This window comes from Henckelia pumila, chromosome 4 (genome assembly GCF_033568475.1).
Source record: "Henckelia pumila isolate YLH828 chromosome 4, ASM3356847v2, whole genome shotgun sequence".
Lineage (NCBI taxonomy): Eukaryota > Viridiplantae > Streptophyta > Magnoliopsida > Lamiales > Gesneriaceae > Henckelia > Henckelia pumila.
In genome coordinates this window covers 1,572,248-1,586,005 of record NC_133123.1, presented here as the reverse complement: position 1 = coordinate 1,586,005, position 13,758 = coordinate 1,572,248, and the positions used below count along the sequence as shown (strand labels likewise).

General features: G+C 33.5%; 2 protein-coding genes across 4 annotated transcripts; one reads left to right on the top strand and one right to left on the bottom strand.

Moving 5' to 3' along the window:
- Positions 1–154: 154 nt before the first annotated feature.
- LOC140865479 (chaperone protein dnaJ 50) lies at positions 155–3,833 on the bottom strand. Its single transcript, XM_073270140.1, has 10 exons — positions 3,551–3,833; positions 3,403–3,465; positions 3,238–3,304; positions 2,731–2,790; positions 1,947–1,997; positions 1,731–1,811; positions 1,315–1,427; positions 997–1,114; positions 699–825; positions 155–423 (listed from the first exon to the last, which is right to left on the bottom strand). Exons 1-10 carry the CDS (start codon positions 3,676–3,678, stop codon positions 320–322), a joined length of 912 nt encoding a protein of 303 aa, XP_073126241.1. The 5' UTR covers positions 3,679–3,833; the 3' UTR covers positions 155–319.
- A 5,766-nt stretch (positions 3,834–9,599) lies between these two features.
- Positions 9,600–12,963, top strand: LOC140865295 (gibberellin 2-beta-dioxygenase 8). Of its 3 annotated transcripts, none has more exons than XM_073269890.1 (5): positions 9,600–9,642; positions 10,330–10,425; positions 11,066–11,529; positions 12,067–12,388; positions 12,484–12,963. In XM_073269890.1, the coding sequence occupies exons 2-5, from the start codon at positions 10,387–10,389 to the stop codon at positions 12,736–12,738; spliced, it is 1,080 nt and encodes a 359-aa protein (XP_073125991.1). In that variant the 5' UTR covers positions 9,600–9,642; positions 10,330–10,386; the 3' UTR covers positions 12,739–12,963. The 3 variants fall into 3 exon arrangements, with proteins under 3 accessions (XP_073125991.1, XP_073125990.1, XP_073125992.1); XM_073269889.1 differs by lacking the exon at positions 9,600–9,642 and adding an exon at positions 9,873–10,028; XM_073269891.1 differs by lacking the exons at positions 9,600–9,642; positions 10,330–10,425 and adding an exon at positions 10,812–10,911.
- The last annotated feature ends 795 nt before the right edge of the window (positions 12,964–13,758 follow it).

Sequence of the window (13,758 nt, the reverse complement as noted above, 5' to 3'; positions counted from 1 at the left end):
ATAGACCAAATCATCATCAATATTGTTATGTGGTTTTCAAGGTAACCGTATTCACCGTATAACAATTTAAAAAACTCAATTCCAACACTGAACTTTGCGAGAATTTCCTAGTAATGTCCTATAATTATTCGGCATTCAGTTGAGATGCAGAAAATGCAAATAATAATAATAAAATAAATATTGGGGTCTCTCTATTCTAGTATAGAAGTATTTAATTGTCAAAATTTTTATAAAAAATCTCCACCAAATGGGCGTGAATTCTACCATAAAGCTACAAGCAAACGGTCCTCTCAGCTACCGGATTTCATCGATAAATCTTCTATCTTCTGCGCTTTGATTCTTTTCGCATCTCTGCCATGTAGCTTTGGAAGTTGGTTTTCTCCCAGAGTCGTCTATGAACAAGATTTTCTCTGGTTGATTCATCTGACATGCCCAAAAGCCAAGATCAGATGAAAAGTTCCGTTTGTCATTGAAATGCATGAGAAATCTACGCTAAAACAACTGTAAAGAAGTGCGCACACAGGATTATAAATCTATAATCGCTATTTTTCCTTCCATACTTTCATTTCAGGAAGATTAAATACCAAAAAAGTTAAAACCATTACTATTGAAAGTAATTTTTTTTGGAAGATAAGACCAAGAAATAATTTGACAAATTTCAAACCATTATCATGTATTGATGAAAATTTATCAAATACCCATATATTTCCATGAGTCGAAAGGCATCCCTAAGGACGTTCTTGTTAAGTATGAAGCATCTTCAAAAGAATATGGCGCTTGTTTCACCTTGTACCTCCAGAACCAACTTCCATTCCATAATAGCAACTGTAGGTGAAAGTAACTGGTAGTTATTTGCTATTATATGTTCCAAATTTCAATAGCAGCTTCTGCGTAAATTAATATACTGGAGCAATTTTTACAGAAATTGAGATCAACAGGTAAAATAATGGCTTTCAGATAGTTTGCCCATTACTCAAATAATGCGCATATACCGACCTTCCCCACAGTGAAAGGAAGTAAAATGAAACTAATGCCGAGAAGTCCCCAAACAGTGGGTTTTTCTGCTCCCTTTATCTGAAGTTCTAGTTCCTTGCTAAGCTCTTCTTCCATGTTCCTGCCAAAAGAAATATAACTTCAATCCATTATTATTTCCAATACTGGCTACAAAATCAGCTTGGCCGTGTTCAGATCAGCCTCAAAAAGACGAGAAATGCGTGCATTTTTAATCCAGTGCAAGAAAACGCAGCAGGATGGCGATCCACTAAATGCATGTGAGGATATAAATACTGGACAGCCATTTATGATGAGTCATACTTGTCAATCTGCTTGCTACTCTTCTTCTTCTTAGTCACCCCACCCATGCGTTCAAGTTCCAAAGCCTTGAGCTTATTTTTGTAAGCTGGAGTTCTCTTGACCATATCAACAGCCTAAAATAATAGAACAAGAGATGATCAACTGGCCACAAAGAATGAAACGAAGAGGAAAGAGTCAGAGTTTCATGTATAGTGGCTTGCTCTTTGAATTTACCAAGGCAAATAGCCGAATATTAATTTATTAAGCACAAGAAGAGGGATAGAACAGCAGCCAAATTTCCTCTCTCAAATTCCATTTAGAAGACAAAAAAATAAGCATAAAGGAATACTATTTTACACTCTGATTATATTGTCGTAGTCCAATTAGCGAAATCTTGCAAACCAATCTCAACGATGTTGAGCAAAATTTCCAGTTACCTGCTTATACCTCGTCCACTGGTTTAGATACTGAAATGCTGAGAGCACCAAAAGAAGACCCACGAGGACAGCACGTGTATCCTATCAAATAGAAATTAACACACTCAAGTAAGATTGGATGATGCGTCTTTTATACAACGACGTGATTTAACATTTCGCAACTAATTGTGTAAATTACAGTTATAAAAGTGACTAAAATATGGAAAAGGAACTTACTGTCTTATGACCATAGTAAGCATGGTAGTATCGAGCTGCATTGTAGAATACCTAATGGATAGATAGGGCCAGTATTGATTAATATCAGAGCAAAGAACTGAAATTAAGATGCATAAAACTTTAATAATTCTTTTTGGATGAAAAATGCCGAATGAACATCTAATTATCCTCCGTGCCTGATTAGCATTTGCATGAGTAAAAATCATACAGTATTGATATACACGTGGAATGTAAAAAATATCTCTCCAAATATCTGCCACTTATCAATTGGCGGTCTAGAATGATTGGAATTTCGAAATTCAAAGCAATGACTGGACAACAAAACATGACATGATAATGACAGCACAAATAAACATGAGGCATGAGGCAACATATTAGGAAAAGGGGGGAGAGAGAAAGTGTCATGAAACACCAGATTTTCCATGTGGTTAGCTGTCCAATGATCAGATACATTGAACTTGAAGTGAATTATTCATTTAAATACATGAATTGATAGTGACGGAATGAAAGAAGTCAAACCAATTCAATGATACCTAGGGATATTTGGAGCTGTGACGACATGCTTCACTCTGTACATATGTTTGTATTTGGGGGAGGGATAATTTCCCAACTTGCAAGTTAAAAACCAAAGGTAAATCTATTTGCTATTACGAGCAGCTAACAGTACTACAGAAGAAATCATATCCATTAGATACATGAACTTGATAGCAGGGAATGGGATGTCTTTCTAAAATATTAGGAATACATACTTCACAATTTCAGCACAAACATATATCAAACTAACCTCTTCTGGATGTGCAATTGCATAATCGTACTGCTCCCTGGTGGTTTCATCTTTGAGGATCTAAAAATGGAAGTAAGGGGTAATACATTATAAAATGGAACTGCAAAAAACAGGGAACTGTTCTTTACCCAAAAAGTCATTATCCAACATACAAAAAAATCTCAATCCAAGGTCTACAAAAAAACCACATGAGAAATCCAATATTTACATTGCTTTATTATTTGACGATTATTTCGTGAATTCTGATCAACGTCGAAAGTCACATTTCGAGCAAACAAATTAAATTATCATCAAAGTTTGAAACTTTACCAGTTAACTTAACTCTTCTGTATGATCAATATTTGTACATACTCTTGAACAACATTTTTGTTTTAGAATATACGTTTAATGCATAACAGAGATATAGAGCACTTGGAAACAATAAATCAAGGTTCACGCCGTATGCTTATAATTCACAAAAATCCAATCGATTGTAGAACAGGAAGAAAAAAAGTGCCAATAAACTACCTCATAAGCATTAGCAATTTTCACGAACAGCTTCCTCGAATCAGGATCGGGATTTTTATCCGGATGACTGAAGTAATATCACATAAATAAATTAATTAATCTAAAAATCGAATTAAAACCAAGCAATAAACTGTGTTACATAAAAACCAAATAAAATTGACTTACTACTTAAGAGACAGCTTGTAGTAAGCCTTCTTGATCTCCGAAGAATTGGCATTTTGAGTGACACTTGAAAATTACAACAAAGATGAAAAATGGAGTTAAAAGACTGAAGAGAACCGTAGGGAGAGTCGGCGTACTAAGGTTCACCTACCCTAAGAGATCATAGCAATCATCCTCGTCGCAGTAGATGGCGACGGAGGGGTGAACGAGAAGTGACGCCGTTATTATCATTGTCAGCACGCAGAAGTGGATAGACGCCGCCGCTGCGGGTGGCGCCATCGGCAGTGCTCCGGACGACTGGTAAATTGGGGATCCAGAGATTTTTAGCGGGGAAGGGTGGTGTTGGTGGTGAGGGGTAACTGAAATTACAATTTTGACCTTCTGATGTTTAACGTTTCGTCTACTTTTCTTCTATTACTTATATTTTTTATTTATTTATCTTGAGAATTCTTCTTTATTCAATTTCATCTCAAAAGAAATTTAAAATATTTGCCAACTATCATAGCTTTTGTGATTGAATCTCAATTTCCAAATTCTTTTTGAAATTACAACCCTGTCAGTATTTATAATTTATAAAGTCAATGCAATTGATTTTTGACCTAACATACTTATGTTTGACGCATAATCTAACTTTAACTTAAAAAAAAGAAATTTGGAAAATTTAATAATAGATTAGAAGTTGTGACCACTATTTTTTTTTGTGCGTGTAAACTTGGTAAATAATTTTCATAATCTACTGCCTAACACTGAATCTCGCAAATCATGATAGTGTCACGCAAACCAAACTAGAAAACTGTCACACCACGCCCCCAGACCACAGGACTGGTCAATAATAGGACAAAGATATCACAATCACCTCTCGACGTCCTCATATTGACCTAACCCCTCGATCCACCAGTCTCGACATCCTCGTCATGCCTAACCTCTCTATCCACCAGAGCTAAAAATCTAGACGTGGCTCTCGTTGTGTACCACTTTTCCCCACAAATTTAAGAGGTAGAGCTTTCACACACAGAACACTCTCATTTCATGGTAACTCATCTCTTGATACTATTATGTCACGCATCGAGCTCAAGTCCCAATAATCATGATTGCACAAAACATATCTATGACAACTATTTCTTATTCATCATTGATTTACGAGGATATTTATAACTCCAGTTATCATGAGAGTTTATTGTAATATCTTACATGCTATTTTAAACTTTCATTTTAACCAATGTGAGATAAGAATATCATTAAAAAAAAACCTTGTACGTCAACGACTGCAAGCTTACTAGAAAAAGATTTGGTAAGAGAGAGTTAAACATATTATCATAGATCTATCGGCGCTTAAAATAATATATTAAGCAAGTGAAATTACAGCAAAACCGAAATCTTGTTCCATAGAAAATAGTTGAAAACACCTAATAAAATGTTAGTGTTTGCATAAACCAAATAAGTTTATGGAAATTGAAATCAACTTCATGACTACATATAATAATGGATCGGTATTATTCATATAGAACTTTAAAATATACCAAAGTCTGGGGAAAAGAAATAAATTCCACATGAAATTTTGTTTCGAAGTTGATGAGGTGAGGGCCAGGAAAGCAAATGGAATGCCACGTCTTTGATTAATTTGGAAAGGCCGAATCTCCTAATGATTGACCCCTAAATCAACTGCAGCCTTTTGTTTTGTTTATCAAAATTTGCGATTTTTGATTCATGCACCCACAATTTCATGTCCCGACTGACACTTGATTGAGACCTCTTCCATCGAATTCCATTCTTTTCCCACTCATTTGTTTACATTATCATCCAATTAATTTGCACGTCAGTTTTATAAATTCAACCGTGTAATTAAAAACAACATATATCTAACAAAGGGCATCTAAAAATCTTCAGAATACTTCGTTTGAAGAAATTTTAAAATAAAGGGATAGTTTTAACAAAACACTATTGGTGTTGTAGATATTTTATTGTACGTAATAGCATATGATTCCAAGAACCAATCCGATAAAACTTTTTGTGTGTATATGCATACCCCACGTCGAGTTTTCTATCTTATCCAAAATTAAATATGTTCCATCAGATTCTAAAAAGAAGATAATTACAAGTACAAATCTAATATATCATAGTAATTAGTTAAGTGGGGTTCCCAGCCACATCACATCATGTGTACCCAAATTGTACACGGACGTCGGCCGGCCCGGTTCAACTGAAATTTGTATCACTTGCTTTGCCATTATTTATAAATGATTATCAGTCATTTGGGTCCCTTTATTAATTACGATCTTAAGTTAGATAATGTTCCGCAGATTTCGACTGGCCAGCAAAATAAATGTCACCTGACCCCATTTATATTCTGTTCAGCATTTATATTCTAAGATTTTACTAGTTTTTTTTTTTTTTTTTTTTTTTGGCAATAATTGTATTCTGGATTGTGCTCGATTTGTAGGAAATCGTGGAAACTGGAGAGCCATATGCATAATATCATGGAGAATATTGACAAGTTTTGAGGATTAATGTTTGGTTAAGAATTTGTGTTGATTTTTTTTTTAAATTTTTTTAGTAAATAAACATTAAAAATGATTTAAGTTTTAATTGATATTTATTTTGATTTTTATGAGCAATATTATTGAATGGCACGTTTTTTGATCAGGGGGGTTGTGAATCACCTTTTTGTACAAAAAGAGTGTGGTTTCGAAAGCATTTCAATTATTAGTCAAGAGAATTTTGCATATTTCATATCATTGTTTGGCCCACAACCCATGATTAGATCTGCCGCTTTTTAATTATTCTAATGTTTGATTTGGAAATTTGAGCACATCATGTGCGCATGTAAATTCTGTAGGTAGAAAAGAAAACTATCATGTAAATTATATAAAATAATTAAGGTATGTTGACAAGTGACGTCGTGTCTATGATTCTGACTCGATATTTTTTCTTCATCATTTTTTCCATAATTAAGCTAGCTTGTCGGCACCATCGGTTAATCTTATAAGTACTATGTTATTTCTGTACGACCATAAATTTGTATCATTAGAAACTAATTAGGTTTGATTTGATCTGGCTAATGGCTAATGAAGTAGGGAGACGGGCGTAAATAAATTGGTCAAATTTTTTATATTGATACAATAAGTTGATCTTTTCATGCACATATAATTATATTTTCGTCGGATTTCTCAATTTCAGTTCAACATATTGATATATAGTATCTAACTCTACATAAACAATATCAAATGTCATTTGCATCAATGATAATCAGAATCGCGTCGACACCATGTCATGCATAAATTTACTTTTATTATGTCTATGTATCAAGTGCCATGATCATATGAACAAGATTTTGTAAAAAATATATTTAAATCTGTTTTAAATTTATTATATTATAAAACATAGACATTTAGAGTAACTACTTTTTGTTTTTTGGTGTAACATTACCCAATTTTCAAATCTTTTAAATTATTTAAATATGTTTTAAATTTATATCTATACTTCTAAATTTTAAATGGTTATATCTCTCTTAATATAAAAAAATAATGTTAAAATTCATTAACTTGAAAATAACAAAAAAATCATATTTAAATAATTATTTCAACTGCAAAAATATGCAACGCGTGTAAAAAAAACTAATAATAATAATAATAATAATAATAATAATAATAATAATAAATATTAATATTTTAACACGCTTGCGACTAGTAATATTTAAATTACGAGTGCCGTGAATAGGGGAACAAGTTTTTGAGTGCCCTTAATTTCTCCTCGGGCAAAAGCACATGATGGCTTTAAATTCTCGTCCTACACATAATTTTGTTTTCCTGAATTAAATTGATAAGGACTCAAGATTAGGCATGTGATTGGGACTCTAGATTTCAATTTTTCCCTATTTCATTTACATACATAAATATATAAAAAAAATAAAAAAATATATATTGGGGAATGCCGACATATAATAATTAGAAGTAGACTGTGTGCCGTTAATACAGTTGGGTCCGAGAGTAGTTAATAATGTGCACTGTTCCTAGATTCATTGGAGAGATTGTAAAAGCAGAGACTTGGAAGAAGGACAGCCAAATGAAAATAAGAGACTTGGATATTGATGCATGGGTGGATTTATCATCATCGCTTACTCCAGATTGATTATTTTATATATAAAATATTAAATATCTGTTTACGACGATATTGTATTTTAATCCGATCGGATAATCCCATACAATATTATTTATTAATCGGTCAAAAATTCTATTCTACAATGTTGTTATGTTTGCAATGCTTCTTAAATGTGTCAAAAAGATGAGAAAAAACCAAATTTAATTTGTTGGAACAATATATGTGTGTTTATAAATATATATATAATATATAATATTTTTGTTGGAAACTTTTCACCAAAGGCCAACATTAATTTGTAGCACCAACCAAAAGGTCATTCTGCCACCTCTGTATTTTCTCGTATATAAAAATCGTTGGAAATTAATACATGCTCAATTTTTAAAATTCTTGATGGAAGACTCCGGTGACAATTAATATGAATATATATTGATCATGCATTAAAAATTTTATTTAAACAGCATCAAATCAAAGGATGCAAAGTATTTTAGGTTGTGTTCAGCTAAAAAAATTTCAAATTCATGGATTTCAAATATACTTTTGTTGTTTAGGAAAGTACCACCATAAACATCAAATCAATTTCTTTTTTGTTTGTATAATATTTCATGATAATTATGACGGATTTCAAGTTCATTCAATAAAGTGGTCATTTAGAATCCATTTTAATCCTTTTAACTAATATGTAAATAATCAAGTTATGAATTTAAGATTTTTTTATATTTCATTGTTAACCCTAAAATTGAAATCGAAATTCATAGATTTGAAATACTTCCATCCAAGCGCAACCTTAATTCTTATCTTATATCGGACTGCAGTAATTGTAAAATTTTGTTTATCATGCACTCGATCCACCAAAATAATCAAAAGGATCTATACACCAATTGATTAACATGAGACCATTAATTAATACACATACTATATACGCTTCAGTTATAAAAAAAAGGAAAATGACTTACGATGTAAAAATCCTTTCACATTAAATTCTTATTGAATTTAAAATCACAAAATTATCCATACACTGAAAAAAAAATCTTTCAAAAATAGCATTAAAATTAAGATAGTTTTGTCGTTGCAAAACACAATGTGTAACCCAATTTACAACATACAATATACATGTAGCATAACCCATAAAAATATAGTCCAAACATCACATAATAAATGCATATGACATGAAAAAACAAGAATTCAGCCATGAGAAAAATCGTCATATATAGCGGCATGTTTCTCAAATTAAGGATCAATATGCATGACCCGTATATATATAAATTATATTAGTTCTTACAACTTCACTCAATTTTTATGTTATTGTAAAATTAATTCACATATAGTAAGTTTCATGACACTAAGTTCAATCATTTGAATTCAGTATTCAACCTGTTTGGCTATATTACAACCATAATTTTTGTGATTCTCATACGCATATAGACGTAATGTTAGCATTAATCCACTGTTGAATTTCAAGATCAAAATCTCATTCAATGTTGTGAGACAACACCTCGTGCCACGATTTCTTACATACAATCTAGATGGTGTGTGTATGATTATGAATACATAAAAAAGAAAAATCTATATTTGGTGTAGACAATATAACATGTAGTCTGGTATCATGGAATATATGTTAATTTGTTGTGACCATGTGAATGGCTTGACTATATTACACCAAAGCTTTATGTCTATATCATTGAAATTGCTACTCATCATCGAATGAGTGTTCTGAAACATCGACCCTTGCATGTACCCGACCAATGAATCAACTCAATGACATAATAATAATTAATTTGCCAAATTTTAATGAATTTTGACTTAAATTTCATGTATATTGAGCACTGAAATTTCTGAAACCCTGCAACACTGTCGTCTTTTACCTAAGACTTTTATGTCTGTCATTCACTTGTTTATTTTGCATACTTTTGACTTGACTGCTTTAATTCGTCGTAATCTCTATATTTGGTAGAATATCTCAGAGAATCCAAATTATAAATTAAAATCAATTTTTTAATTAAAATAGTAAGATACAATCCGATTCGAATTCGGACCAGCTAGCGAGCGCCCTATATATAGGCCGGAGTAGTACTCTAACATAACACGACCTCGTCCGGTGCAATAATCTTTGTATTTTCAGGGCAAGCGGGGAGAGTCTCTTAGAAGGTAAAAACACATTACATTGTTTGGATTAGTGGTTGTATTACAAGCTGCGTGTTCCTCTCTCTTAACATAGATTCTCAATCCTCAACTAGCTAGTACCATATCCCTATGAAAAATTTTCAATTCAAAATTATTGCATATGGCCTGGCCCCCATTTCTCTTATAAATATCTATCCACCCCACTCCAATCTTTTAGGACAACTAATCGATCCTTTGCATCCTACACCATTTCTATATCTCTCTAGCTAGTCTCTTTCCACCCTCTCCCCTCTAAACGGCGCCCCCTCCCTAGCCCAAAAAGCCATTAATCCTCGTACCATTCCCCGCATCTCTAGCTTGAAGCTTCTTCCAAGTCATTGATGTAAAACTAATACATCGATCGGTAGCACGTATGCATCAAGTTTATGTTATTGATTACTAGTAGTATTACATTATAGGATGTAATTACAGTTTCTGGTAGCCTTGAAGTGTGTGTAGTACTAATACTAAATATGGCACCACGTGAACATTTAAACATTCTTGGTGAACACATTTGTTTGTATGTATATATACATGTGGTGTGTGTACATCGCCATGCAAACATTTAACCACATCCTCTCATATGGGTTTGGTGCAAAATGACAGAGACCGTGCATTGATTCTTTTCTAATTAGTTGCCATTCTTGACTTTATGATTTGTAACATTTGCAGGATCAAAAGTTCACTTCTCAAGAAAGTGGGAATTAGCTAGCTAGCCAAGGAATCGACATGGTGTTGTCTTTGAACCAATCGAAGTATCTCAACAAAGTAAGTACATTTAAGTGATATATCTAGCTATCGTTTGATTTTTCTACTTTAGAAGTTTCCCGAGTATACTCTTCTTTTTTTTTTTTTTTCAAGGAAAAAAAGAAAAATTATTTATGTTATGAAAATCTTTGATCAAAAGATAAGAGAAGAAAGTTGTATTAAAGGTAAATGGGTCCTGCTATAAAGGTGAACATTGTCAATTTATTTAGCATTCAGTTTCACGCGTGTTAAATGACAGATTTGACCCTGTCTTCAAATTCATCAAAGGCGTGCAAATGGAGAGAAATAAGGCAACGTTTTCATCGAGGACAAAACAAGAAACATAGTCAAAATATGATTTTTATTCTCTTTCCACTTGTCTTTTAGAACCATCCACCACATGACCTCAACTTTCTATGAAACAATGCTCTATAGTTGTTTCTACTCCGATCCTATACCCGATCTGAATACCCAAACTTTCGAAGTTTCAAACTAATTGATGATCGAGTACTGGAGCGTAGACAAATTAAATCTTTTGTTTTCCAGTTCTCTGATATATGTTTCTCTAAATTCCTGCTGATATATATGATCAGCTTAACATGTATAATACATATGTATGTGTATATAGTGTATGCCACTGATCATTAATTGGGTGTTTCAGCTTGTGAGGATGGAAGAATCTTCTGATCCACCATTTGAGCAAACTTACAAGTATCTCTTCAAAAACAGCATCTTGAATGAGAGGAACATAATTAATCCCACCGATCCTCCTGTCATCGAAGAATGCCAGCTGCCGTTAATCGACCTCAGCCGAATGAATCTCGGAGAGTCCGAGAAGCAGGCATGCAAGAAGGACATATCTCGAGCTTCCAAAGAGTGGGGTTTCTTTCAAGTAATAAACCATGGGATTTCTGCAGACATACTGGAAAGGATGAGGCATGAACAAATCAAGCTTTTCAAGAGGCCATTCCATGAGAAAACAAACAGCAAAGATTTGAATTTCTCCACCGGAAGTTATCGATGGGGGACTCCTTCCGCTACCTGCTTGAAGCAGCTGTCTTGGTCCGAGGCTTTTCACGTTTTGCTCAGTGATATATTGGGTTCGGGTGGCTACAACAATCTCAGGTCAAATATACTTAACAACCAACCCATTCCCTCTCATTTACATGTCGTTTTGGGCACGCCATTTTAATCTTTTTTTTAATATAATCTATCTTATTTTTATAATCATAATTTTTGGCGTATATATATTCCAATCCGGCTATCTACCCATTTTATATCTTCATATAAATATTCCTTTCTTTCCATCTAAACGCAAATCCCATGTCTCACAAATTAATTAATTTTATGTGTGTCATTCTTTTTGACATATATGGCAAAGCAATACAGTAGTACTCATTCATGTGTTGACAGTTTTTTATGTACATTGTATTTCGAAAGTGTCTCAAAGAACGAGACATGGCGGAGAGGGCATTGTCTTCTCCATGTGCCTAATCCTCAGACACAGACCGCAGCAGTACTAAATACTGCTGCCACTGTGTACCTTCCCCTGCATGCATGTTCCCCCCTCCCCTTCCCCTTCATTTAGTTAAGCCACCATTAATAAACAAATCATGCTTCATTATTGATTGAACTCTACATATTTATTTGTCACACTTTTAGCTCGACAATGGAGCAATTCGCGGCAATGGTGTCTGAACTAGCTCAAATGTTGGTGGACATACTAGCCGAGGAATTGGGCTGCAAGTCTGATTATTTCAAAGAAACCTGCCTTCCCAGTACTTGCTACCTCCGATTGAACCGCTACCCGCGGTGCCCGAGTTACCCCAACATGTTCGGAATAATGCCGCATACGGATAGCGATTTCCTCACCGTGCTGCACCAAGATCACATAGGAGGTCTTCAGCTAGTGAAAGACGGGAAATGGATAGCTGTTCGACCCAATCCCGAGGCCCTGATCATCAACATCGGTGATCTGTTCCAAGTAAATATAATTGGCAATATTTATAATTTTTTAATCCGCTGTCCAAATTGATGAAATTGATGAAATAGATGAATGATGTTGTGATAACGTTTCAGGCATGGAGCAACGATGTGTACAAAAGCGTGGAGCACAGAGTGGTGACGAACGCGGAGAAGGAGAGGTTTTCGACTGCTTACTTCTTCTGTCCATCCTACGATTCGATCATAGAGAGTAACATGGAGCCTCGTGTTTACAGAAGTTTTACGTTCGGGGAGTATAGAGAAAGGGTGCAAGAAGATGTGAAGCGTTTGGGGTACAAAATAGGACTTCCTAATTTTCTAGTCAACTCAAGTTTAGACCGTGGGGCATAGCTAGCTAGTTTAAATCATGAGGTATATTATTTATTTTATAGTATCAATATATTTATATTAACTGAGAATATAATACAGGTTTCACCCCACAAATACTAGGAGTACTTAGTAAGCATCGTGTTTCTTTTATTTTTTGGGATGTGGAAAATGTGTAATGGAACCTTTTTCTTTATATTTTGTTTCGGTTTGGTATACATATGTGTTGGTCAGAATCTTTGTTCTTTTGGCTCGTAGAATATATAATTATATAATGTTGCCCGTTGCATTTGACATTTTTATTTTGATAATTAAATAAACATATATCGTCATATATTTTAGTGCCTTTAATCGTAGCATTGCCACATGTCACTTCATGGCTAATGAGCTATTGGAAAATTCTTCTGCCAACACAAATAAATAATATTGCTTATTTACCCATTAAAAAATATTGGGTCATCCGCGTGTGAAAGACAAGAAGTGACACACAAATTTTCAAATATCATAGTTTGGTATTTGCAAGTGTGAAAACAATAATTTATCTTTTGTAGGAATCCCATATCAACAATGATGACAAGAGTACTTGATGTAATTGTATAACCCAAAGTTATCGTAACATTAATTCCCTCGATTAATATTTTATTTGTAATTCAGCTGTCATGGCCATACACATAAAATGCACAATGTTAAACTTCAATGTCAACTCTCTTAGTCTTCGGATAGGGTAATTTGTCTTAACATGCTGTGTTCAAAATAATATAATGAATTTTCAAATCAATTTTATATCCAGCATAGGATTTTATCCTTCAAGCACAATCGGAGTTGATCTAGGTAAATCAAAATCATAAACCGATGATTTGTTTGGGAGAATTGCGCTCTACGCTCTTGAGTTATCGTTTAAGAGCACATAACCTTCTATATAATAATTATTGTCATATTAGTTTTTCAGTTAAGTGTGTATGATTTTTTTTTAATGTGAAATTATATTTTAAGAGATCAATTTACTAAATATCCATGATTTATATTATTTAAGTGCGAAATCAA